At 40.2% G+C, this 25,346-nt stretch overlaps 1 protein-coding gene across 1 annotated transcript; it reads left to right on the forward strand.

The window, feature by feature from the left end:
* Positions 1-1,136: 1,136 nt before the first annotated feature.
* PAPOLG (poly(A) polymerase gamma) lies at positions 1,137-23,021 on the forward strand. Its single transcript, XM_049801550.1, has 21 exons — positions 1,137-1,235; positions 4,971-5,129; positions 5,204-5,270; positions 5,920-6,001; positions 6,084-6,193; positions 7,419-7,472; positions 8,550-8,661; positions 9,302-9,391; positions 9,995-10,133; positions 10,288-10,360; positions 10,443-10,563; positions 10,881-10,965; positions 11,356-11,409; positions 13,776-13,895; positions 14,234-14,343; positions 16,658-16,779; positions 16,865-17,034; positions 17,943-18,049; positions 18,126-18,364; positions 19,916-19,969; positions 20,795-23,021. The coding sequence occupies exons 1-21, from the start codon at positions 1,219-1,221 to the stop codon at positions 20,891-20,893; spliced, it is 2,184 nt and encodes a 727-aa protein (XP_049657507.1). The 5' UTR covers positions 1,137-1,218; the 3' UTR covers positions 20,894-23,021.
* Positions 23,022-25,346: the final 2,325 nt, after the last annotated feature.

Genomic DNA, 25,346 nt, shown 5'->3' on the forward strand with positions numbered 1-25,346 from the left:
AAGTAGGGAACTGATGCATGTGCTAGTCTCAGAGAAAGGCTCTGACACAGCAAGACATCAAGGCAGTTGGGAAGCAAACTTTTTTCCCAACGGTTTATTCAACTTTACAAAAACATTACGGTTTTACTTTCGACTCTTTGCAGGCTCGAATGTGAGTGGGGAATTGTCGTCTAAATGCCACGGTGCAGAATAGCTTCAGGGTATTTTGGTTGCTTTAATACCCAGCTTGTAATAGACTGTGTCGGCCAAAAATGATGTATGGCAATAAGTTACGGTGAGTACTCATAACAATACATGTTAAACCCTCCCGATACCGGCTTCGGTCAAGCAGCACTTAGCTTGCTCTGCAGCACTTACCGGATGAGAATAAACCAACCCAAGAGCGATTTCTGCCTTTTTACCTCACCTCTCTCTGAAAGGGGGTGTCAGGGAGGTGCCGTGGAGATGGGAACGTCCCTGAGCTTTAAGAGGGAAAGGTGTGGTGGTGGGACCCCCTTCCGCGTGGCGCGCCGGTCCCTCCCCGTGGGCAGCTCGGCTGTCCCCGCTGCAGGGGTCTGTCAGCGCCTTACCCCCCCCCAGCGCAAAGGTCCCGGCAGGGCAGCGGCCGACCCAGGAGAGTTTCCCGCAGCTTCCGAGCGGGACGGCGGGCGGCAGAACTATCGAGACGCATCTTCGCGACCTCCTGAGGGTAAGATACGCTCCCCCCACGCCCCTCCCCTCCCGCGGCCGGCAGCGGGAGGCAGCCGTCCCCTCAGGGGGATCCCCCTCCGCCCCGCCGCCTCCTCAGCCGGCAGCCACCGCGGCGTCCCTGCCTCACCTGCCCACCTCCTCCCTCCTGCGAGGAGAAGAGCAGCTTGTGCACTTCCCGGTTTGGGCCAGGGGGAATATCCGCGCCCGGTACTCAGCCCGCTTCGTGACCGACCCTGTCCCCCGCCTGCCACGGGAGCGCGGGCCGGTCGGTCCCCGGTGAGGAGAGTGGGCGGTGGGACCGCCTCAGCCGCGCGCCGCCAACAGCCGCCAGGGGGCGACGGGCGGCCGGGCCGGCGAGGCCCTGGCCTCCCCGCCAAGCCCCACCCCGCCGGGTGCCCTCCTCCCGTCCCATTGGCTGAGCGCCGCAGTGGCCGTCGGGAAGGAGGCGGTAGCGGCGCGCCGGCTAGAAGGGGCGCCCGGCGTTAGGCGGCAGCTACGGGTTGGGCAGTGCGCCGAGTTGGGTGCGCCATGAAGGAGACGTGCGGGTGAGGCGGCGGCCCCCTCCTTCCCTCGCGTCTCCCTGAGGGGCTGTTTCCCGCCGCAGCCCCCTGAGGGGCCCCTGGCGGGGCGAGAGGCTGGCGGGTCCCGGAGCGGGGGGCTTGGGAGGAGCCTGCCTCCCGTCAGGGAAAACTTTTCCTGAAAATAAACGATAAACCTTTTCTGTGTGGAGGCGGGGGTTAGAGGCTCTGCGGGGCTCAGCGCCGGTGGTCGGAGCCCCTGGTTTTTGTAGGGTAAGATTCTCGGTGCCGGTCTCGGCGTCGTGTTGCCACGGTAACCTAGAAACGGCTCGGCCGGCCGCTGCTCTCGGGCTGCCGACCCAGCTCCCAGGCGGGGAAAAAAAGTGGCTTTCTCTGAATGCTGGCGTCAGGAACAAGGTGCTTTAACTTGCCAGCAGGTGTCTGCAGGCTTTGTTTTTCGTCGTGTGGGTATGTGCGGTAGGAATGGGAGGTGTAACTGGTGTTACTTCAGCGAAGGTCACGGGATTTGGGGGTGGGGGGGGGTTCTTGGTTGGTTGGTTTGTTGTTTGGCGTGTTTGGTTTGGTTTGGTTTCCGCTATCAATTTTTAGCTGATTTCTGCTATCAATTTTTAGCCCATTTCCAGTCATTCCTCCTCCCAGGTGGTGAGGGTGGAAGAGACTGGAGTGATAAATTTCTGCCTGGCTGGAGGCAAGCCGACCTCATGAGTCAGAGAAGTGCATTCATAGTGAAGGCTCGTACACCGCCCTGATGGCTGAAGGCAACTCCCTGAACTGTAACAGTGTAAACTTATTCGTTGTCTCTCAAGAGCGTGCAGGAGAAAAGGCTAGCGGCTTTGTGAAGCTATAAATAAGTGACAAAACCTGCGAAAGTCAGTTTAACTTCTTCTTCTATAAAATTAGGGTCTATCGGAATGGAAATATGCTGGAGCTGTTCACTGTGGCGGACAAATCGTAGCAAGAGTTGGCAAAATACTAAACTGCCGCAGGCTTCTCGTTTAAACAGAAGGCTGATGGATGAATAGGTAGAATTCCATGTATGCTGCTTTCTTTCTTAAGATCTCTTCTTTGTGTATGCCTGGCAGTCTGGTACAGTTAAGAGAGAGGAGTAAGATTTTTTAATTAATTTTTTTTTATTCCAGAAGAGGAACAAATCCTATTGGGCATAAGCTACTCTCTCAATAAGACTTTCAAAATGCCATTTTCCTCAACTTTTAAGTTGTGAGATCAAATTTTCAGTAATACATGCAAGCAACTGAAAAATATCTACTATTGACTAAAAGAATTTGCTCTTAATAATATCCAATATAGGTAATTGATATTGTCCTTTATGTCAATCTCTAATTATAGTCTCTGCAGGAAGAATGGGACAATGAAAGGCAGATGGTGGCATTCTGTATACTGGAAAGATCTTGAATGCTAGCAAAGTCTAAAACCCATTCTTGTGTTGTGCAAACTTTCTGAAGTGCAAGTTGTACAGTGCAAGTAATATGTAAAACATGTAGGAAGTTGCTGCTGTAGCTGTTTTAATTTAGATGTAATGCACAGCAATTAATCATAGGCTTTCCTTCTGTATTTGTTATGAAAATGATATCATAAGAAGGAAAATATTCATTATGAATATTTTTACTTGTGAAGTGGAAGTTGACAATGCCTATAAACAAGGCAAGGCTAATTAGGTCAAGGCCTAGTTACACTTGCAAGTAAACAGCCATTTTGACTGGGGAGACTAGTTGATAGGACTACAGTCCTAATACCCCTCCCCAGCTTTTTGGAAAACACATAGAAAAAAGTTTGAAAAATGAGCTCATAGAGAAGGGGGGTGGGGGGAACCCACTAGATGACTAAAAGCTGTGTGTGTAATTGGATAAAGCTACCCTGAGAGAAATCCATCTTCCCTCAATGGAAGAGTAAAGGCAACAATTAGAAATGAGGAGTTGTAATAAGCTGTCTTTTTTAAATCAAGTATTGAAGCTGTCCTTTGAGCATTTCCTAATCCCATTTCAGCCAAAATGGGTCAGATATCTTAAATAGTTATAAGCATCTCTTGACTAACCCAGCTACTACTTGAAGTTGTCCGTATGTGAAGTAGGAAAACATCCAGTTGGAATAATGGCATAATTAATCCCTTTAGCCTTAGGGTCTGGATATGGACTCTGACAAGCATGATGAGTTGTAGAGACTTTTTAATGTGTCTCCCCCTTTTGCTACTAGTGTTTCTGTAGAGACCCTTGATCCATCAAGTACAGTTCTTGCCTTCTGTCCCACTCCTTTCTCTCTCATGGTTTCAGCTGGTCATGAGAAGCAGGGGTTTCTTTCTCCATTTTTCCCTTTCTAAAGAAAGGGTTCTATGGTGTAAAAAAAAAAAGACAAACAAAAAACCCAAACTAATGCTGCTTTTAATTTAATGTTGTCCTGCCATGTCAGTCCTGTGCTGCTTCTGACTGCAAGTAAGTCTAAACATGCAGGGCAAGTGGAGGGTTGGAGGTGAAAATGATGCCTTGCTGTGACTGGAGTTCCAGGGGCAGTAACCTTGTGGGCCTCCAAACCCAGGTGCCTGGTGTCCTGCTCAGCCTAACTGGGTGTGGGAGCAGCTTGGAACACCTGGCATTTGTTTTCAAGAGTGAACCGTTAGAATTTGTTGTGCTGCATGTTTGCCAAGCCTTTGAAGAACTAGTTTTACAAGGTCAGGTTGAAGGATGGCCTTGTGTATGCCTGGGAAGATGTGGCTGAAGGCAGTCACGAGTATGTGTATGGAATGTTTTTATCTTTAACTGTTCTGAGGACTGGCAAACATCCCAGCTGAGCCAGATATGTGCTCCTGTGTTAGTAGTATTGGCTGTATGCCGTTAGTTCTTTCTAGATCTTTGTTGAAACATATATAAGTTTGATCTTTTAGTGAAATAAATGGAAACTTTTACAGATAGCTTGAGTGCTTAATTCAGTTGCCATGCTGGGCAGTGAGCTAGCTAAACCAGATTTGAGCACCTTCTACAAACAGAGCTTAAGTTGTGCTGCTCTACATGCTGACGTGCACCTCTTGGATTTAGATGTATGTACAGCTAAGCCTCTGAACTATAAAAACTGAACACTGTGTTAAGAGCAATGTTAAGGCATTCCTAGCAACATTAGCTGCAGATTGGTTGATGTTTTCATTCATACTCTTCCATAAACAAAAACAAGGTAATACTTAATTTAGTGCAACAACTCTGTTTAACAGACCACTTCATTACATGCCCTTCCTCTACAACCAACTATCATGTCCTTCCAGAATCAGTAGAAGCACAGCAAATACATTTAACTAAAAGAAGCCGGTGTTAAATTGTCTTGTTTAATGTTAGCAGGAAGCTGATGGGAATATCCTTAAATCAAAACTGATATGAAACTGAAATGCGTCCAAAACTTCCGCTGTATGTAGTGTCACCTTTAGGGGATTTCAAACCTTTTAATTTCCTGGTGATCAGTTCTAACTGTCTAGCGCAATGCAAATAAGCTGTATTAAGATGGTAGCAGCTTGGATCTTTTCTTATATCCACAAATGTTTTTTAAAAAAGTAGTTGTGACTTCTAAGTTAGGTCAAGTTATCTAAAAATCATAAGCAAGATCTTTTTTTCCTCATTTATATTAATGCTGGGCAAAAGACTGGAAGTTGATTTGGAAACCTGTAAGTGGAAAGGTGTTTTCCAGTAAGGTGGGTTTTTATTTTCTTTTGTGGAGTCTTCAGTATTTTATTTTCTCCCACAGTACTCCTAGGGTGCAGAATGAGCCTCAAAGGCACTATGGAATTACTTCTCCAATTAGCTTGGCTCCTCCTAAGGATGTAGATTCCATTCATACTCAGAAGCTGGTTGAAGCGATGAAACCATTTGGGGTATTTGAAGATGAGGAAGAACTGAACCACAGGTATAGCAAGACTGTATAGTTTCTTAATCTCCTGGATTTTTTTACAGCAAACTTAACGTGAGTTTTCTTTACAGGCTGGTTGTTCTTGGTAAACTGAATAACTTGGTGAAAGAATGGATTTCAGAACTTGGTGAGAGCAAGGTAAGGATTTCTGATATGCTCTTATCAAGAGAGCTGAAGCCTTTTTATTTCTTTTAAAGGTGATACTACTAGGATTTATGACAAAGTTCAACTTTTAACTTTTTTCTCAAGTATCAAGGAGAGCTGTAGTAGCTGCCATTGAAATAATGTATAAAAGATACTTGAGATCAAGATCTTCAGGTCTGGGGCACTGAATGAGTTTGTGAAGTGGCTCCATCAGTTGACTTGTAGCAGTTAACAAAGCTGAAACAACATATTGTGGGGTGAGATAGATGGTTAATGGGTAGTAATCTTGCCCCAAACAGCCTACAGCACTCAATCTAGTTTGAAATTATTACACTTTGGTATGGCTCTTGGATTGTGTTAATTTATGTGCCTCTGCTGCAGGGAAGACTGGTAATAGGTCTTAATTTGTTTAAATTAATGAGAGGACTGCTATATTACTCTTTTTTTGTGTGTGTGTGATTTGCAAGCACTCACTTCAGGAAAACAGTATCAGTCTATTAGACTAACAACTCATACAGGAGTGAGAAGACATTGTTTATGGAGGCTATTGTAGTCTTTCTAAGTAACTTATCTGCTAGTTAAACTTGCACATAGGTCAATGTGTATCTTCTATTCTACAGAAAACTTTCTCTTCTACCCACAGAATCTTCCCCCTTCAGCAGTAGCAAATGTTGGTGGCAAAATATTTACATTTGGTTCTTACAGGCTTGGAGTACAAACTAAAGGTAAAATTCTGTTGTCTGGTCATAGTTCTAATGTTTGAAAGTGTCTTCCAACAATAACAGAAGAAATGGAATCTCTTTGCAGGTGCTGACATAGATGCTGTTTGTGTTGCTCCTAGACATGTAGAAAGATCGGATTTCTTTCAGTCGTTCTTTGAAAAACTAAAACATCAGGAGGGAATAAAAAATCTAAGAGTGAGTAAGCTCTCTCCTTGATAGATTGTACAGCTCCTACAATAAGAATATTCATGTTAAAGACTCATATTGGTAGTGAATGTCTTGCAAATCAAAATTAAAAAGGGAATTGTTTCTGAGCACCTTCTAAAATACTATTTACGCAGCATGAAAATGTTGAAGTCAAGCTTTTGGTTCCTTTCCTCAATGACTGCACATCCCACAAGAATCTTCGTGCAACATTTCTCCCCTACCCATGGTTTGGGAATGAGTTGGCTGTATCAAAAAGCAAGGTTGTCCCTAGGAGCCTTGCTTTAAACTTAGATGTAGTAAGGGGCTTGGAAATAAGGTAATTGCATGCAGGAAGAGGAAGGGGCAGCCTAAAAACTAAGGAAGTTGAAAGTGATGTGGAAAGATTTCTGTCAGTACCTTTGCTGTGGTGTTCCTCTTGGATGTACTTTAGGACTTATAATTTATTCTTTTCTGGTCATATTCTTCTCTGGCTACTCAGCCTGAGACTTTGCAGAAGAGATGCACAGTCAGTTTTACATAAAGCTAATAGCTGTGCTACGAACATGCAAAACTGCCTTGTAAAATCACCCTCAGGTGCATATGTTGCGTGTAAAACAGGACTCCTGAGAAGTGTTTCTCTTGGCCTAGTCTTCCTTGTGCAGACATTTTGAAAGACTTCATATGCATAGCTAGTGAGTGTTTGTTTAGATGACTCTCACCTGTAAACAGACTCAGTGGGCTGTGGCTCGGTTCTAACAAGTGGTCTACAAAATTGAAAACTGTCCCACAAGGTAGCTGATAGCATCTCAGGCATGATAGAAAATAAAAATACAGGAGGCTAGTGCACACTGTCAAACGGGGACAGAATTTTCTAGACTTCTCTGGATGTTAACCAGTAGTAAGATAGCTACAGAAATCTCTTTACTTTTCTTCCTCACCACCAAGGTAAGTACCTTACAACCTCTGATACTGATGGCTTATTGTGTACTGTTTGTTCATTACAACACATGATCAGCTTCTGAATCTCTTGGCTGAATAACTTCTTAAAGCTAGTATTAGTACTGTATTAGTGCTATACTGCTTGCAGCTTATTAACAAATTTTTTTTGTTTGGCAGCAGCTCAGTCTTTATACTGAGTAGTTTAGCAGTGTAAATTCTGTATTTTATCATAGTTTAGGAAAAACATTAAAGTAGCAAAACATGTTTTCTTATGCAGCTATTCCCTCCTTTACAGGCAGTTGAAGATGCATATGTACCAGTTGTCAAGTTTGAATTTGATGGCATTGAGGTAAGCATTTCATTTTTTTTAAGTGAGTAAATTTTTTTTCTTGCTTTGGAATAGGATAACTTTTCCAGGGACCTGTGACTGTGCTATTTTTGACCACAACCTATCCCAGGAGAAGACACTGCAGTAGAAGGGGAGCTTGTAGGAAAATAAGCCCCTAGGAAGCCTGGCAGGCATGGGAGCATCAGGGACATCTTTTTCTAAACCTGTGCTGTAGACCAGGGTAGCTTGCTTGAAGAGCATTTATCTCTAGCATTGTGCAGAGTGGGAGCAGAGGCAATGTCCTTGCTAATTCTTCTTAGCTCTGACAAGCTGGCTTTCTACAGAGGGATGTGTATAGTGTAATTCACTGTATGACTCATGTGAGCAGACTAAATGTTTTGCTGCAACTCAAAAATGAAGTGGTCATAGGACAATCAATCTGGAAAATGCAAAGTACTCATTTGACTCCTGCTTAGGTTTGTCAGCTGCAGGAATCCTGGTATCTTGAATACATCTTATACAATGAATAAAGACCTGCATGCTGTAGTAGCTAAGCAAGTTACTGCTTGGTATCACTATCATGAAGACATTTATTCAATGACCTTTTTGTGGCCTTTATCTGGTACAGACATTCATGGAATAATTTTCTTGCCTCAGACTGTACTAAAAACCAGATACCTCAGGAACAAAAGGGCTTACTGCATAAAGAAAATGCTCTTTCCTTTGCTGAAGTATCGTTGAGGTGATTGAACTTCTGTCTTAATTCTATGACTAATTTTAAGTTCTCTTTCAGTTCAAATTCTATGTTTAGAGTAAGCTTTCCAACTTTAAAAAAACCTCTTCCTTCCCCTAGCTTGAAAAGAAAAGGGTGATGCAATTAGAGTTTTGTAAATAAAATATGGGACTTCTAGAAATTTGACTGAATCTTCTGGCAAATGAATCTCTTGGGAGATGTATGTATAGTCATATAATTCTAAATACAAATATTCTCTTTAGAATATACAAATACTCTCTTTAGACTTGACTAACTGTCCCCCACTAGTGTGCTGTTCACAAACTGTGTGGCATTGTAACAGTTGGCACTTTTTTCCTCTTAAGATTGATCTCGTGTTTGCAAGACTGACTATGCAAACTGTTTCTGACAATCTTGATCTCAGAGATGACTCGCGTCTCAGAAGCCTGGATATAAGATGTATACGGAGCTTAAATGGTAAGCTTATTTATGCATCTTTAAAAAGAAAATGTTACTAAAATTTTTATAGAATGCACATTATACAACCCAAGTTTCTGTACAAGATGCAGAAACTGATCGCCTATATACTTGAGATCTGAGGAGGTGGTGAGTGGGCATAAATTTAGGTGTTTCAAGTTGTGTGTTTAGGTAGACATGTGTTTCATGTTTCTTTGATCAGGGTGTGTGCATTGTTCTAGTTTGCCACAGAAACTGCTTCAGATGAATAGGTAGAGCACTTGATAGAGAAGAATGTGGTAGTTCATTAAAAAAAAATAAAAATTAAAATACCTGAAGCCTAACTTGCTTACTGTTTAACACTGGTTTAATTGTTCCTGGCTGTTGAAAGCAAGCTGGCTTTCAGAATCCCGTAGAAAGGCCTTATTGAAAATTGTTGGCTGTAGTCTAAACTATGAAAAAGCTGTTGAGGGCACCAGTTACCTGAAGTGATAGTGAATGTTATGTGTAATCTATAATTTTTAAGGTAATACGAGGCAAGTAATCTAAACTTGTTTTTGTAGACTTGAAGGATAAACTGTAAGCTATTGATCCAGTATAGCATAAACCTGACTTGTACCTGTTACTAGGAACTTCTGTACTTCAACTTTTTTTCTTACAGGCTGCAGAGTTACTGATGAAATACTACATCTAGTGCCAAATAAAGAGAACTTCCGGCTCACGCTCCGTGCAATTAAACTGTGGGCAAAACGTGAGTAATGTGATTGCTTGTGATCTTTAAACTTTTGAGAGGCACCTCATGCTGAAAAAATAATACCATTAGAAGTACTTCAGCTTTGGATAGCTGTTTAAGTTTTTAGTTTAAAAATGGGTTTTAGTTTAGATTTAAGGACTGCCTGTGTGGTAGATTCTGTGTGTGTGTTTTTTAATGGGGGTAGAGTGGGGAGTGCCTACAAGACAAGGTGCTGCATTGCTTATCAGGAGCCTGACTACAAATGATAAAAATGCCAAGTTAAGTATAAAAGCTTGATGCATAAGGAATAAGAAAATACTGTTTGCACGTGTGACTAGAGAAAGTGCTAGAAGAATGGCAGAACCTTTTTATTAAGGGAAATTGGAGTGAAGCAGTAGCTGTAGCCATGTAGGTAAATTTCAGAGTAGCGGTGTTTTGGGAAGTGGTGTGGCAATGATTCTTTCTCTTATCACTGTAAGGATCCTTGCACTGCGAAAATAACTGACTTTGAGGCTGAAGTGTACTAGGTATTCTATAGATTGAGAAGTTGGTGCTGTAAATTTGAAGGAATATACTTGGGTATTGAAAGACTACAGGCTAATGACAATGTATCCATTGCAGGACGTGGCATTTACTCCAACATGCTGGGATTTCTTGGTGGGGTTTCCTGGGCCATGCTAGTAGCAAGAACATGTCAACTCTATCCAAATGCTTTGGCTTCTACTCTTGTTAACAAGTTTTTCTTGGTTTTTTCAAAATGGTAAGAGCTATTTATGACTATTTTAATTTGCATATAGTAACACTTTTTGAGGTAGTTCTTCATATAAGACTTACACCAATAACATTCAATCCTACCCTGAATTACATGGCAGGATTTTAAATGGACAGTTAGTTACTGGCTTTTCTTTATATAGGGAATGGCCAAATCCTGTATTGCTGAAACAACCCGAAGAGAGCAATCTTAACTTACCAGTATGGGACCCTAGGGTATGTAGACATTGAATTCAGAAGCCTTTAAACTTTCTTCTAACCTAAGCTGGTGCTAAACAAGGTTGTTTTAACATCATAGGTGAACCCATCAGACAGATATCATGTAATGCCTATCATCACCCCAGCCTATCCACAGCAGAACTCTACATACAATGTATCTACATCAACGCGAGCGGTAATGGTAGAGGAGTTCAAACATGGTAAAGTTCTTTCCATGCTTATTAACTGATTAAAAAGCATAATTCTTGCTGTATGAAACCACATTGTCTGAATTGGTTATATTCTGCAAGGTGTTCTGCCCTTTTAGGTAGAATAGTTCCCTGGGAAGTATACTTGTTGCAGATGATAAGGCACCAGTTTTCCAATGAACTGTTGTAGTAGACCTGCACTGTGTCAAGGAAATTCCTGCTTTTTGATCTGTCAATTACTGTTCAAAACCTTTATCTTATAAAGTTTATATCATGCTCTGCTAGAATTAAAAACAAAATGGTAATAAGGTTTTCAACCTTAATTGTAGGTCTTGCAGTTACAAATGAGATTCTCCAAGGAAAATCAGACTGGTCAAAGCTCTTTGAACCACTGAACTTCTTCCAGAAATACAAGTATGTATGAAATCTGTTATCTGAACTTGAAATTATTTACTTACTGGTTAGCATAGTGAGTTTTGGCTTGCAGTCTAAATAGAAGATTGCATTAATGTTTGTTTTTCAGACACTGCAGGTACTCATATGAATTTTGGTAAGGATAAGTGTAGGAAAGATAGAAAAACTGTATGACACTGTTTTTATTAAAAAAAAATCAACTATGATACTTATGTGGCAGAACACAATTCTAAAGGATGTGATCAGTTTTTCTTCAGTTAATACTGTGCTGAATAGAGGATATAATCTGTCTTTTATGGGAATCATATTCTATACATTTAAGGCAGTTTTGGTCTCACTTGAAGGAATATGAAGTCCTGAGCTAGGATATTGATTTTTCTTTTCTTCTAGACATTATATTGTGCTGAGTGCTAGTGCCTCTACTGAAGAGCATCACTTAGAGTGGTAAGTCTTGCTTTGAATGTGGGTTCAATACATAATTGAAACTCAATTCAGGGTTGCACTTAATTTGTTAATACATTTAACAAAAATAAAGTATTAAACTGTGCAACTAGGCATGAAATAAATACCAAGTTAAGTAGCAAAACTAAAAGCTTTCTTGTGAAGGAAAGTTAACAAAAATCTTGCTGTTTAAGAAGAAGTTAACCTAAAGATCCAAGTCATGATGAGAAGGAACAAAGAGGACTAGCGTGCATATGCCTGAAGGTCAGATGCTCTGTGTCATCTGGAGAAGCAGATGCAAGGAGTCTAAGGAGACTACTTACACAACACTACTTCAGTGAGGATGTTCCTTGTTAGAGACGAGTAAACAGGGATTACTTGGTGTCATCAGATGTGTAGTGGACACTGGAGAGCTAGATCTTTTACTGACTTATAGAGCAGTGGTCTCCAAACTCTTTTGATTGTGTACTCCTATCAGCAAAAAAATATAATTTTTGAACACATACTCACAGTATATATCTACTTATTTACAAGTCACATACACATTACTGAAGTTCTAATATTTTCTTCCCATACCCTGGGATGGATGGACAGACACTCCCCCACACCCCCCACTTTGAATGAAGATGACTGTTCTAGAGCCTTAGATAACTTGGTTTCCTAACTTTTTTTCTGAATGTAATATTTCATTTAGGACTAGATTGCACTCAATGCTAAGTTGCTCTGGTTATGTAGTCAGCCTATTCCAGAGCCTACTTTTCTCCAGTGAAGTGAAACGAGGCTGTTTATTCTGGGTGAAACCTGATAGTCTGCACAGAGCATCTGAATGCTGATAAATAGTATTTACTAAGTTTTTTAATCTAGTAGTGTGCTCAGGCATCTTATGTTTAGTGCTGAAAACTATCATTTCAGCATGCTTGGTAGTGGATAGGTAAATTGGGAGAGTGCTGATGTAACTTGTGAAATGTAATGTGAGAACCACTTCAATTGTAGTTAGAGGAAATGACTGCTTATGACATGATATTTGTCACTGTCTCAAGGCAGATGTGCCAATAGTAACTTGTTTAACCTATGTGGATAGGCTGACTAACTGTGAATCTTGAAATAAGGGGAAATGGTGAGGAATTAAGGTACTGTAATGTGTGTGTTCTTATTCTTAAGAAATTAGTACTTTGCCTGCTTTGCTCAAGTAAGCAAGCAAAATAGCTCTGTGTAACAGACCCCTGTTCTGAGGGCATCTTGGTTATACTTCAGTTTGGCTTGTGCTTTAAGGCAAATAATTTAATTCTTGTGCTATCTCTAAAAGACATCTTATTTAATACTTAAAAATAGTTCTAATAGGTAATACCTTTTACCTGAACTCTTTAGTATGTTCCCTTAGAAAATTGTATCAGCTACAGCTTGATGTCAGTCAGTTAGGTATACAACAAGGAGTTAAGGGCAGAGGGCTTAAAAACATTTCACATTAAAAACTATTTGGCTCTAAGTGAACAAAGCTTATTGTGTCATCACAATAAAGATGAGGAAAGTTCTGGCTCCAGTAAAAGCTGATGTTTTTGCAGTGACAGATGGCAGCAAATGGAGCTTAGTTTTGTATCTGGGAAAATTAAAAGCAGAAGATAAACTTGCTTCAGTTTGCCTCCTATAAGAGCAAGTTTAGTTCACTAACTCTTGAATGGATTTGGGAATAGATAGCACATCTCTGTTGTTCGTCAATATAAGATACTTTTGAAGAACATACAGATTTCTGACTGCCTTCAAAGTTAGCAGTGTTTTATGTAAAAGGGTAAAATGCCAGTACTTCATTTAAATTAAAAGCCTTTGTGGTCATGATTCATTTCTTGGGTAAGTTTCTGATGATACTGTGTTGACTAGATAATTTGTTTATTAGAGGAACTGTATTTTTCAGTTTGGCTGGGAAAAGGTAAAATCTTTTCACAGATCAATCTGCGGGAAGAATTGCATCTTTACACAGGTGTAATTGAACCTTTTCTAAACTGTTCTGCTTGATCTTTGGGCTAAAAAGGAGTTTTGCTGCACTTTGAAATGCAGCCAGAGGTTCTGGGAATCTGCTTCTTGTTGATATTTTCATCATAGGTTATATGTTGAAGTGTTGTATCTGACCTGTTAAGAGTTCAAGTTAAACTTATTTACCTCTGTCTTTGGAAACTTTAAAGCTCAAATGTCACTGTGGAAACATCTCAAACTACAGTGTGTGTGATATAAATATCCAGTATCTGCTCAGCTGAATGAAACTTACTACTTACTGATTGTTTAGCACTTTTGTATTACCATTGTATTATAAAAAGGCATATAACTACTGTGCTGGATACAGTTAAAAATGAGTAAATGTCTTTTGTTCTTACTAGGATTGGTCTTGTTGAATCTAAAATTCGTGTGCTGGTTGGAAACTTGGAGAGGAATGAATTTATAACTATTGCACATGTAAAGCCACAGTCTTTCCCTGGCAACCGAGAACTTTGTAAACAGTGAGTTTCATTACTTTCTGAACTACAGCTTGGCCAATGTATTGTATCTTGTCTATATTCATTCACCTCAGCTCATCTGTGGGAGATCTTCAGTTACATACCTACTGTTTTGTAGGTATGTGGTCTGACGGGCAAAGTTCTGAGCATGTAAGATCTTCTTAAAGAATGGAGAACTTCAGGAAGGAGTTCTTGGAGAACTTAAGTAGGGGCTGACTCTAATCTTTAACTGCTGTGTACAACTAAACTGTTTCACTTAATCCCTTCTTGAGAGTAGATACTAGCATCCAAATAAATGGCATCTGTGCATAAATGATAGACTTGTGAATCTGTCTTTTTAGGAGTGGATATGTGTCAATGTGGTTTCTTGGAATCGTATTTAGGAAAGTGGAAAATGCAGAAAGTGTTAACATTGATTTAACCTGTGTTATACAGTCGTTCACAGATACAGGTAAGCCTATATTTTGCTCTAACCTTGTAAGGTTTCAATTTTTTATTCTAGTGCAAGTTGCTTCACATAGTGAATTGTTCTTCCTTCTGGTATTAGCTATTAGATATTTCTATAGAACATGACATATAGAAGATTATCTTTAAAAACATACTATTTTGACACTTTGGCAGAGTAGGTCTATCTTGAAACAAAAGTGTGCACTACAGTCATATACCATATGTGAAATAACAGTTCTGCAGATTATAGTAAACACATGCAAAGGAACTGCAATTCATGAAGTGGACAGTCAGATGTGAAGCCAGGAGATGTCCATTTACTGGGTGTAGCTACACTTGTCAAAAACAGTTGTCAGCTGCTGAACTTCGGAAGTGAGAATTAACTGTATCAGGCTCTAAAGTAAGTTGTTAATGCCTGTTGCCGGTACTTTTCCAAAATAACAGTTTGTGTATGATATCATCCCAGAACTTTGAAAGTCAGTGAGTTGTCACATTGTAATTACATGCAGTCTTGCATGTAAACCTTCGTGTTCATCTTCCATTAATATTTTTGATAGATGTAGAAATAAAGTAATATTGCAAGTGTTAGATAATGCTAGAATAAAGGGGTTTGGGGGTGAGCAGTTGTTTAAAAGTATAGGTCTTTTCCACAATCTGTTTACTTCTTCCCAAGCTGACTGCTCTTGTGCCTTTCAGAAGTGCATGTGTGCTTTCAGGCTCATGCCTAGCTATCATAATGAAGAAGGGAAATCAGGTTACTCTTCTGAAGTTACAAGTGTGTTTGGACAAAAGGTTCTAAACAGTGGACTCCTTTAAATGTTTGTTTGCACTGATGAAAACTTTATCTGTGGTACCTGTCTGAGCTGAGTGTTGTGTTGCTCAGACAATATGAGTACATGCAGTAAAACTTGACCTTCTTTTTAGCTCATGCTTTGGGATATGAGAAAAGCACAGAAAAAAGGCATCAAAACTCTTGTCTGAGTATTAAGCCAGGTGGGGTGACTTCCCCAGGCTTGCACTGTTATCTGAACTGATGCTTGTCTTGTATATTACATCCAGTGGCACTGTGTTTCAATGTTGTGGCAAATGTAAATTATGTCAACAAGGTTTATGTACTACTAAGAGGCTAGAACTAATGGTAAAACTGGTATTTCTATGCACAAACTTTATTAGCATAACTGTGTGCTCTTAGTTTAGTGAAGCACAGCCTATAGTATGTTTCAGATATAGGGTTTGAATCCAGAGAGATTGAACAGAAAAGGTATTTCCTGAGAGGTGTGATAACCTTTGGCAAACATAGGAGTGACCAGTAGTTATGTGCAAGAAGGCTTTTATCATGTGCCTTGACTCTGAGAGAATATGATTAGAGGGCGAAGATTAACTTCAAGTTGATGGGCTCAAGAGTATAAGGCTTGCTGTTTAGAAGGCTTTTGTTAAATGAACTTTATCTCACTTTTACATAAAAACATTATTGAATTTACTTTGAAGCAACTGTTCATACTGGTGTAACATTCATATTTGTGCTTTTATTTCACTTCTAGGTCTGCTGTAGAAGGACTTGGAAACCTTTTGGTTTTGTTGCATGTCTTTATTTTGATTCCCACTCTGTCTGTTAGCAAGCCAACTTTCCAGTTATGCTCATTATAGGCTTGTTAAACTTATCTAAATGTGACTTAATTCTGTAACAACTGCTCTGCTAGTATAGTATTTTAAAGTTGTGTAAAAGGTTGTTTGCAGGCAGTTTAGAAAAGTTGATTTAAATTGTAGTGGTTCTGATTAAGTCAGTTGTCCCTAAAATCCAGTCTGTCTTGGACAGATAGAGTTTTAACACCTAAATTACTGAAAAGTTATATGATGTTACAGAACTGTTATAAAAAAAACCCACAATCACCACTGTAAATATCAAATAAAAAAATTAGTCTGAATCTTGAGTAAGGTGTCTGGTCTGTCGTCAGCTCTGCACAATCGGGTTGATTCAGAAAGTTCTCTACATCTATTTTCAACCAGAAAACTAATGGTTAAGGAATATTATCTCCTTCAGGTTAAAATCAGCTCAGATGTGAGCTGCATGATTAGTAAACCACAGCTGTAACTGAGCACATAAATGCATATTTGAACTTAAATAGCTGTTATGTATCTGGTCTGTACTGGATGTGAAGTGGGCATCTTAAGTCATGTTCATCTTGAGACAACTTCTTGTTCTTTGTTTGGGCTGGATGGACTTAAAGGCTTGCTGTTTTTAAAGACACCATATGTGACTTTGACAAATACCTAATGCAAACATTCCTACTAAGCTACAGCACTAAATTTCATGTTAGTTTACAGGCAGGCTAGCAATCTCAATGTGCTGAAGGAAGGTATGAAGATTGAGGCAGCTCATGTGAAGAGAAAGCATCTCCACTATTTTTTGCCTGCAGAAACCTTACAGAAAAGAAAGAAGGTATAATAAAAATTTGGCTCTTCTGGCAATATTTTTTTTTGCTTTAATTACTTGAAGACTTAATTTGTTGTTGTTGTTGTTTCAGCAAAGCATGCCAGGTATTAGCCAAAATGCTAGTGGGCTTCAGTGCAAAAGGACTTCTTCAGATGGAAGCTGTTTGGACAGTTCCAGAGACATGGACTCCAGAACACCATATAATTCCTCTTCATTAAATAAGATTTTTAAATTGGACACTTCTACAGCAGAGATAGAAAGGTTAGCACCATAACCTTAAAACTGTGAAGAAGCTGCTTTTTAAGTGACTCACAATGTGAATGAGGTCTAGGATTTCTTGCTTGAATCTGTGTTGTTCATAAGTATGTGGAGGGCTCTAATGGCTTTAGGAACAAAGCTGGCATCTCCTTTGGGCACATGGGGGGAGACAGGTTAAAGAAATCCTTGAAAAAATTCATTTAATGTACATGAACAGATAGGAAGAAATAAGAACTTGATACCAGAGAAATTATTTCATCTTAAATATAGATCCCTTTAGGTTAGTGTGTAACTTGAATCAGGAGTATTTTATATGTACGTAACTTCTAACAAAAAGTATGGTTAATGCCAAAGAGTATTATGTTCTAATGAAGTGCTGATCTTGATCACAGAAACACTAGACCTGCTGCTGACTTAGTGCAGCAGTATGAGAACTTCAGCAGTAAAAGTGTCTGTCACTTGCTGGGAAGTCTGTTTGTTCATAAGCTACTTCAGCACAGGGGGAATATGTAATCTTGAGACTAATAGCCCAATGCTACCAAATGCATAATGCTTGCTGTGTTCAGACTGTTTGGCACTGTAGGAGTAGCATTAAAAAAAATAAAACTGGATGCATGTATGGGTAGAGCAAATACATTCATTGTATCCGGCACTCTGTACTGCTTTTTCTAAGCTGTAAAACAGTACAAGTACATAGAGACTCACTAAAGACAATGCTTAAGTTTGAATTTGCAGTCTGAAGTTCAGCAAAATTAAGATCTCGTGTTAGATTGCCAGTGAGTTTGTTGTTTAGTAGAGCTGTGACAATGAGCTAAGATGATAGACATTTGTCTTGCATGGACTTTCTGGAAATGAAATGTATAGTATTTTATAAACTAGCATTTTATAACTCTAGCATCTGACTTTTACAGAAATGCTGTGTATCGGAAATCTAATGGTGCTAACAATAGAGAGAAGATACCTTGTGTAGCTATGTCATCAGTGCCTAAGGGACTCCCCATTCCTGTTATTGATTCAAGTATGTATTGAAGTAGTGGGTGGAATGCAGTGTTTAATTTCATGGCTGAACTCTAAAAGCTTGGTGTTTCCTGCAGAAATGGAGGCTACAATTGCAGTAAGAACATTAGGACCTCCAGTTGGTTGCAACATTCCAGGACATAACACAATTTCTCAGCTCAGAGCACATTTTGTCCAAGGACAGCATGAATTAAGTGGGACTGCAATTACAGATCCTAAGAATGCTGCACCTAAACGACCTTATTCAGTGACTACTAAAGGACCTCATTCACCTACATCAGAAGAATGCCCCAAAAAAACAGTAGACAGAGAAAAGGTAAGGAAGGCGGGGCTAGGCCATGGAGAGTTCGAAGTAGAATTAATTATTGATGTACAACGAATGACATAACTGAGAAGAAATGCATATATACATCCCCAATGGATTCAGGAATCTATATTTAAGCATAGTGGTAGTTTTACTAGGATTTAGATGTGAGAAATTCTTGAATATACTGTGTAGCTATTAAACGCCCTCCCCCCCTCCCCCCCCGATCTGGCACTAGTGACTGTTTCTGGTCTGGTGGCAGGGTCTCTAAATACTACTGTACCTGTATATTACTGCACTGACCAATTGCTGAATGAACTGGCTTATTTGGAAGCAGTTCTTAATTCAGAAAAAAATTATCTCAAAATGAAGAGGATATAAATCTTACACATGTAAAAGTATGAGCTAACCTTGTTCTGGCAGATGACTTCTGAATGCCTTGTGATAGTTTTGCTGCTTTAGAAATCAGCAGCCTACTTAATAGGTTGTCCACTGCTGAAATGATAGTGTGGAGTTGCTTCTTAAATCTTGGTTTTGTGGAAGCCTTAGAATAATGCTTGATTTGTTTTATTGCTATATATAAATCTCCTTAAATAGCTGTTCTTGTGGCTTGACCTCTGATTTGAGGCAGAGGCAAAGAACAACTAGAAAAAACTCAGTTTTGACACTTGTAAAGAATCAACTTGCAGAACTGTTATCTACGATTGAATATTTCAAGTACAGATTTCAAGGTTTGGGTAGTAAGACTTTTTGCGAGGCTTGAGATTCCTGTGTGGCTATGGTAATCTTGTCTAAATGTTGTTTTAAGAATGGCCACTAACAGATTTAGTGTGTTGACTGGAAGCTGTACTCAAATATGAAGGTAATTTTAGTATAGCAATTATTTTGAGTCTGTTTTCTGTTCTTCTAGTTAACGGGCCAGGATTCAGCATTCAAAGATGGTGGCAGTCCAGAAGAAGTCAGCAGCAGATCTACAGGCAATGTAATTTTGAAGGGGTTTTACTCAGTGGACTAACTGAAAAGTTGAATGGGCTGTTCTAGTGCCTAGACTACCTCACATAAATACTCTACATGTTTACTGATGTAAACAAAAACATGCTCTTTAGTTTAACTTACTTAAATCTTCATTTCCTAAATGTTACACCTGTATGACCTATCTTTCAAATGTTACTACTGGATGATTTGGTAGTATCTAGTTTCTTTCCATGCTTGAAATTATTATTATTTTTTAACCACTCAATTCACTGATGTAAACTGAAACTACTATAAAGATTAAAGCATTTGGCCTCTCAAAGGGAGGATAAAGAGCTTTATATTTAGTGTAGCTTGCTACTGAAGCATAAACTCCTCAGGGCACACCCTTAAAACAAGATGTGGTCTTGTTGGTAGAGTGAAGGTTGAAATACCTGAAACACTGTTATGTGTGCTTATAGGGCTTAAAAAAAGAGTTGGAGGTTTTCAATGCACGTATGTATTTTTAAAGTATCTAGCTACTAGACCTTGCTGTCTCTCCAGTCATGAATTTAACAATACTGCCTAATAAATCCCTTCTGGCTTTTTTAGGGTGTCTTTGGAGGAAAACCCATGCTGATTCCAGTTATCAACTCAAGATCACAGGTATTGCTTGTTGTGCCTTTGTGTTCATAGGTAAAGCAAAACTAGAATTCTTATTTTACATGCCAAGACTTATGTACTGTTAATCCCTATGAACTTGGTGATTCTAAGTAGTTGGTAAGCTTTTGCCTATCATGCTTCCACCAAATTGAATAGCTGAACAATGACCTTCCAGGTTTATTCACAAAAGTGAGGCCAAAGTTTCCAAGTTATTGAACTGGAAAAACCATGTTTCCATGCACTCATACTGACACAGTTTGTTTCCTGATCTGCTTTTTTTTATTGAGCAAAAAGATCTGTACTCCTTGCTGATCTTCCATAAGGTGATCTGAACTCTTACTATCTTAAATATTTGTATACAGATTTCTGTGACAAGACTTGGAAGCTCTGAAGTGTATAAGTGGCTTTAACTCTTCTCTGTCATGTAAAATGTTGTGAAATTGAGAATTATAAGACCAGAAGTAATCTGGACAGTAGAGACACTGTTTTCCTGATACATGGATCTAAGAAGAATGGTAGCTTCCTCTATTATGCTGTCAAGCAATTTGCAACTTATTTCCCACCCTCAGGAATATAATTATCTCAATTGATGCCAGGAAAGAAGTGTGCAGAGGGGAAAATACTCTTCCTCTGTAAACTGGTGGTAACTAAACAAGGGGTGTGGTGAAAAAAGTTCTTCTCTGTAAATATTTGAGTTTGGTCTATGCTGGTTTGGTACTTAAAGAATGTTGTTATATTCAGCTAGGAAAGGGTTTATCTGCTGCTACTTCTGAATTGATGAATTTAAACCTTCCTTTTTTTTTTGTGGCATCTTTTTGTGTGTTGTAGAGGCTTTCCAGCAAAGAACTACCAGATTCTTCATCTCCTGTTCCAACAAATAGTATTCGTATTATTAAAAGATCCATCAAACTTACCCTTAATGGGTAACCAGTATCTCTTCAGGTAAAGATGATAATTGCTTGTTTAGTGGTCCATATTATCAACATGTATTGTTACTAACGAAGTATGGAAGGTTACTCTTGCATACTGCAATTGGCCAGTTAAAATCGTGGCCTTATTTTATGATATTGTTTGGTGCTTGCTTCCTTTTGAACTGTTCTTCGCATATTCTTGTAACAGTTATCTTTAGTCTTTTTAAAAGTCTTAACTGTCACTAGCTGAAACGGCTTTTGAAAAAGCCACAAAAAACTACCTGACCTGTGACTTGGATTTAGAATGCATGTAAATGGGTTAATTAGTCACTGCAGCCACATTGTGGTTTCAAGTGTGTGTGAATGTGCTTGTATTCATTTGTGCTTTCCTAGTTCATGTGCGTATACTGTTCTTATCTTAAATTGTTTTCCCATTGGCACATACACTCCTGTGCATCTATCACAATCGTGCTCAGCGTCCTCAGCTAGTAGCTTTCCACTGCCTAACACAGCCGTGCACTACACAAGTATTGCCTCCCATGGAGGCCCATAAATTATTTAAATATTGAAGAAAATGCAACAGAGGATGCTACCAAGGTATGGAGATGATAGACATGTCCCATGCCGTTGTATCTGATTTTTGTCTTAAGACTGTTCCAGCATGAGACTTGAGGGGCTTTTTTTGTTGTCACTGGGTAGTAAAGCTAAACTCGGAACACACAGCTGAAGATGTACTTCAACATTGCAATAGCCTAGGCTGTTGTGACACTGCTACCCACCTGCAAGGTACAGTCTTGAAAGCAACTGGCATGCAGAAAGTGGTTTCAGATAAACCCTGAAAGCTATTCTAAATGGTTACATGAAAACTTGTAGTAGTCTGAAGGTCCGGTTCTGTAAACTGATAACACTGCTTACCCAGTTAAGTGCATTAGGGTTTTTTGAGGGGTGGGGAGAAATTCTGGTCATATGAAACAAACATTATACTATATCTATACTGTAATTTCTTCATAACTTGGTGGTTTTGTAAATGAAGTTGTATGTTTTTCCAGAGTATTTTTGTATGTACTGTAAAATACTGTCTTCCAAAGAGAAATTTAAAATCTTCAGTCTTTTTTTAATGCACATGGGATCTGCTTAAAAAAAACCCCAAACAACTAAACCAAATGTAAGGCAGGGGGGCAGTGCTACAGAAAATGTGTTCTACAAAATGATAATGTCATGGTACAGTAAATTTGAGGAGACTAGGAACACTGCTTTCCTGCTTCTAGTATTTCCAGGTTGTGTATTAACACCTTCTGAATAGTGCAGTTTGCAAACTGCATTGACAGTTAAGTCCCAGTTTGCTATGCAGACAACAGATACCCCTGAATTCTTTTAAAAATAGTTTCTTGGCTTAAACAGCAATTCTGAGATCTGATGATCTTAAGCATCCACCTAAAAACCCTAGTGACAACACTGAAGAGGCATGTAGCTATCTTGTAAGGTCTTTCTCTAGCATTCCCCTTACTGCTAGTATTCCAAATTTGTGGAGAAAGCGTGACTATGACAATATACTTACTTTTTTCCTTATTACCTCTGGTTTCCAGTTTGCTTTAAGTGCAATTTATCTCTTAGAAAATTTGCCTTAGTAGGTTTGAGAGGTCTTATTCTTCCTTCTCCTCTCCAAAAACCCCAAAGTTTAGGCTGCAGGGTTTAGGTTTACTCACAGGTTAAAATTAAGGAACAGAATGCGTGCTACTTAAGTGGCTTTTAGCAGAGCTACACCTTGAGTTTATAAAATGGTTACCTTGGTTTTGTGACCTGTATTAAAACCATAGTATTTAAATATTGTCAATTCTGTGTACTAGTTACAGTATGTATACAGCTTCAGCACCTGTGTAAATAAAATTCCATCATGAATTTGAAGGAAATAAAGCTGAAGTAGGTGATAAGATAAACAGCAAAGCAAATATGAAAAGTGCTTTGTAATAGTCTACAACCCTGTAATATTACCATGCTTTTAAACAAATTCTTACACCTGAGTATTCCAAGACTGTTAAAGGCTGTTTTGCCCTTAACCTCTAGGTCAGCATGTGCATTTATGCAACTAGTCTCAAACTAACCTGGCTAATTGATATCAAAGTATATGCTTTTATATGGATTTATTTTTTTTTATTCTTGCTTTGCAGTTATATTCTAATTGCTTTTACTTCCCCCTCCCCATTTTTAGGGTGTTAAGAAGAAGTTTAGGAAGAAGTTAGCTAACTAGTTTCTCAGACTTGATCCAGCATAGGTGAGATGACATGCTTTATTTTAACATATCCTGACTCAACGCTTGGCCCAGTGCAGAGTGACATCACTGTTCTGGAATTTCCCTGGATATTGCAGAAATTCGATACTGCCCCAGGACTATGCAGATTAGATTACAGCTGTTTTGAATAAAGTTCAAACTGCAACAATTCAACTTAAATGTTTTCCTTTGTTTATGGAGCAAGTCCTCTGTTCAAGTGATTTGAAAGGAAACTTACTCATGCATAAAGACTCAGTGAGGGAGGCTCTTTGATATGAGACTTCCTGCAAACTTTGCTGTTTCCTATCTGCTTTCTTAGCTGGTTGCTGTGTGTGTGGCTTGGAGGTCCAGGTGGAAGGGGTGAGGGATGTGTGATCAATATCCTTAACGAGGAGCAGCTCTGAATTGAAATTATGTATGGTTAGTAACTTTGAACAAGAAATTCCATTGCAGGAATTAATGTCTCCTGCAGTTTTACTTGTTGGGTATAAGCAAAGAAATGGTTAATGTGAAGTCACCTCAACTTCTGCTCTTCCAATGGATGTCCCTGTAGAAACTAAGAGAGAAAGTAATAGAATACTTTTTACTAATTAAAACAAAAAGCGAAGGGCAAAAAAAAAAAAAAAGTATCTTGAAATTGTTAATCTTGACTTTGACTTCAGGAGGGAAGAGGCTTATTAATACTGCCTTTATGTAATACTTAGTGACATAAACTGTTTAGCCAAAAAACACAAGTGAAAACTCCTAGCTGTATTTTTGTAATTACCTCATCACACTTCTTACAAAGAGTCTGGTCCTGTGCCTTGTTCCAGTAAATGAAAAGCTGTGGTTGCAGCATGCTGTGTATCTGTGTGCAGCTGAGGGACTAATCACCACCCTGGGCTGGAAGCGCTCTGTGCCTTGTCCCCAAAGGAAAGCAAATGTCTTTAGGGGGCACCGCGGTCTGAGCAGTAACCTGCTCCCCTGACAACGGGCACCTTCCTCTCCCCCAGGACCACCCCAGCAGGCTGCAGCCTGGTCCCTCCACTCACCCACGGCAGCGTGGCTGTGGGGGCTGCGTGCCCTTTCCCCCGTGGGGAGAGCCGGCGGGGTGAAGGGGAGCTGTGGCCCAGCCTTCCCATGCTGGGGCGGGTTTCCTGCCGTCGGGCCGTGGCGGGGGCGGGCTGGGGGCTGAGAGCTGCGTGTGCTGTGACTGCTGGCGTGGGACTGCGCCGCAGCAGTGCTCAGGGGGCGAGTGGCAGGGAAACGTGGCTGCAGGCCTGTGCTGCCTGCCAGCCCTGCTCGCTGGCCTGGAGGGGTCGGGGGGACCGGCTGCAGCACCCTGCTTCCTGGCTAGCTCTGCTGCTGCTCTGCCTTTCCTCGAGTCCTGCTGGGCCAGGCTGGATTAAGCCGAGTACAGCGAGGTATTTTCCAGCCCAGAGGAGAGGGCTGGGCTGTTGAACGCTGCTCGCCGCATCCTAGCGTGCTGGTTAGCATGGAGTCCCCTGCCCTGTGGCTGTTCCTTCAGCCATCATTTGACCCTGGGGTTACCAAGCTCCGAGCGTGGCCCAAGGGCTCGGGGCTCCAGGCTGCTGGACCTTGTGTATTTTTCTGGGGGCATCTTAGCAAAACAGTAGCCTGGGGGCTGATTCTTGTCTTGTTTCAGAACTGTTTCAGCCTGTTGAGCTCTCAGCTGTCTGGTGTTCAAGAAATTGACAGAAATTGAGAAAATCAAACTGGGACTGCTTGTCCTTGGGCAGTTCCTCTTTGCTGGGAAGACCCTGTCTGAATCATCCTGCTCTCTTCACTCAACCTTTTTCTTATTCATACCTCATCTCTTGTCATTTCATCTGATATCAGACTCTTGCCCGTCTTCCTTTCTCACTCAAATCCCTCTTTGCTTCCTCTGCATTTGACCTGGGTGGTACTTTATTCTGTGCTGATGGAGTGAAAATCCCATGAGTCCTGAAACCAGAGGAGAAATAACCTACCCTGTTTCGGTTTTAGTGTGTGGCAACCTGGCAATCAGCTGCCTGCCGTGGGGACCATCCAGCTCACTCTCTGCAGTATATGCAATGGAGAGAAAGCTGAAAATTTTGGCTAATAAGTCAGTCTGGCAAGCGTGTGTAAGTTCAATCTTTTCAAAGGTTCAACACGTGCCCAGATATATGTGTTGCCGAAAAACTCGGAATAAAGAACTTATCAACACCAATTTAGTGTA

The sequence above is a fragment of the Accipiter gentilis genome, chromosome 5, assembly GCF_929443795.1.
Source record: "Accipiter gentilis chromosome 5, bAccGen1.1, whole genome shotgun sequence".
NCBI classification, from domain to species: Eukaryota; Metazoa; Chordata; class Aves; order Accipitriformes; family Accipitridae; genus Astur; species Astur gentilis.

What these genes read in the sequence shown, in the direction of transcription:
- PAPOLG (XM_049801550.1), top strand. An exon ending in CAGAACTTGGTGAGAGCAAG is followed by an intron (nt 5,271 to 5,919) that starts GTAAGGATTTCT and finishes TTCTACCCACAG; the next exon opens with AATCTTCCCCCTTCAGCAGT. An exon ending in TCTACAGCAGAGATAGAAAG is followed by an intron (nt 17,035 to 17,942) that starts GTTAGCACCATA and finishes TGACTTTTACAG; the next exon opens with AAATGCTGTGTATCGGAAAT.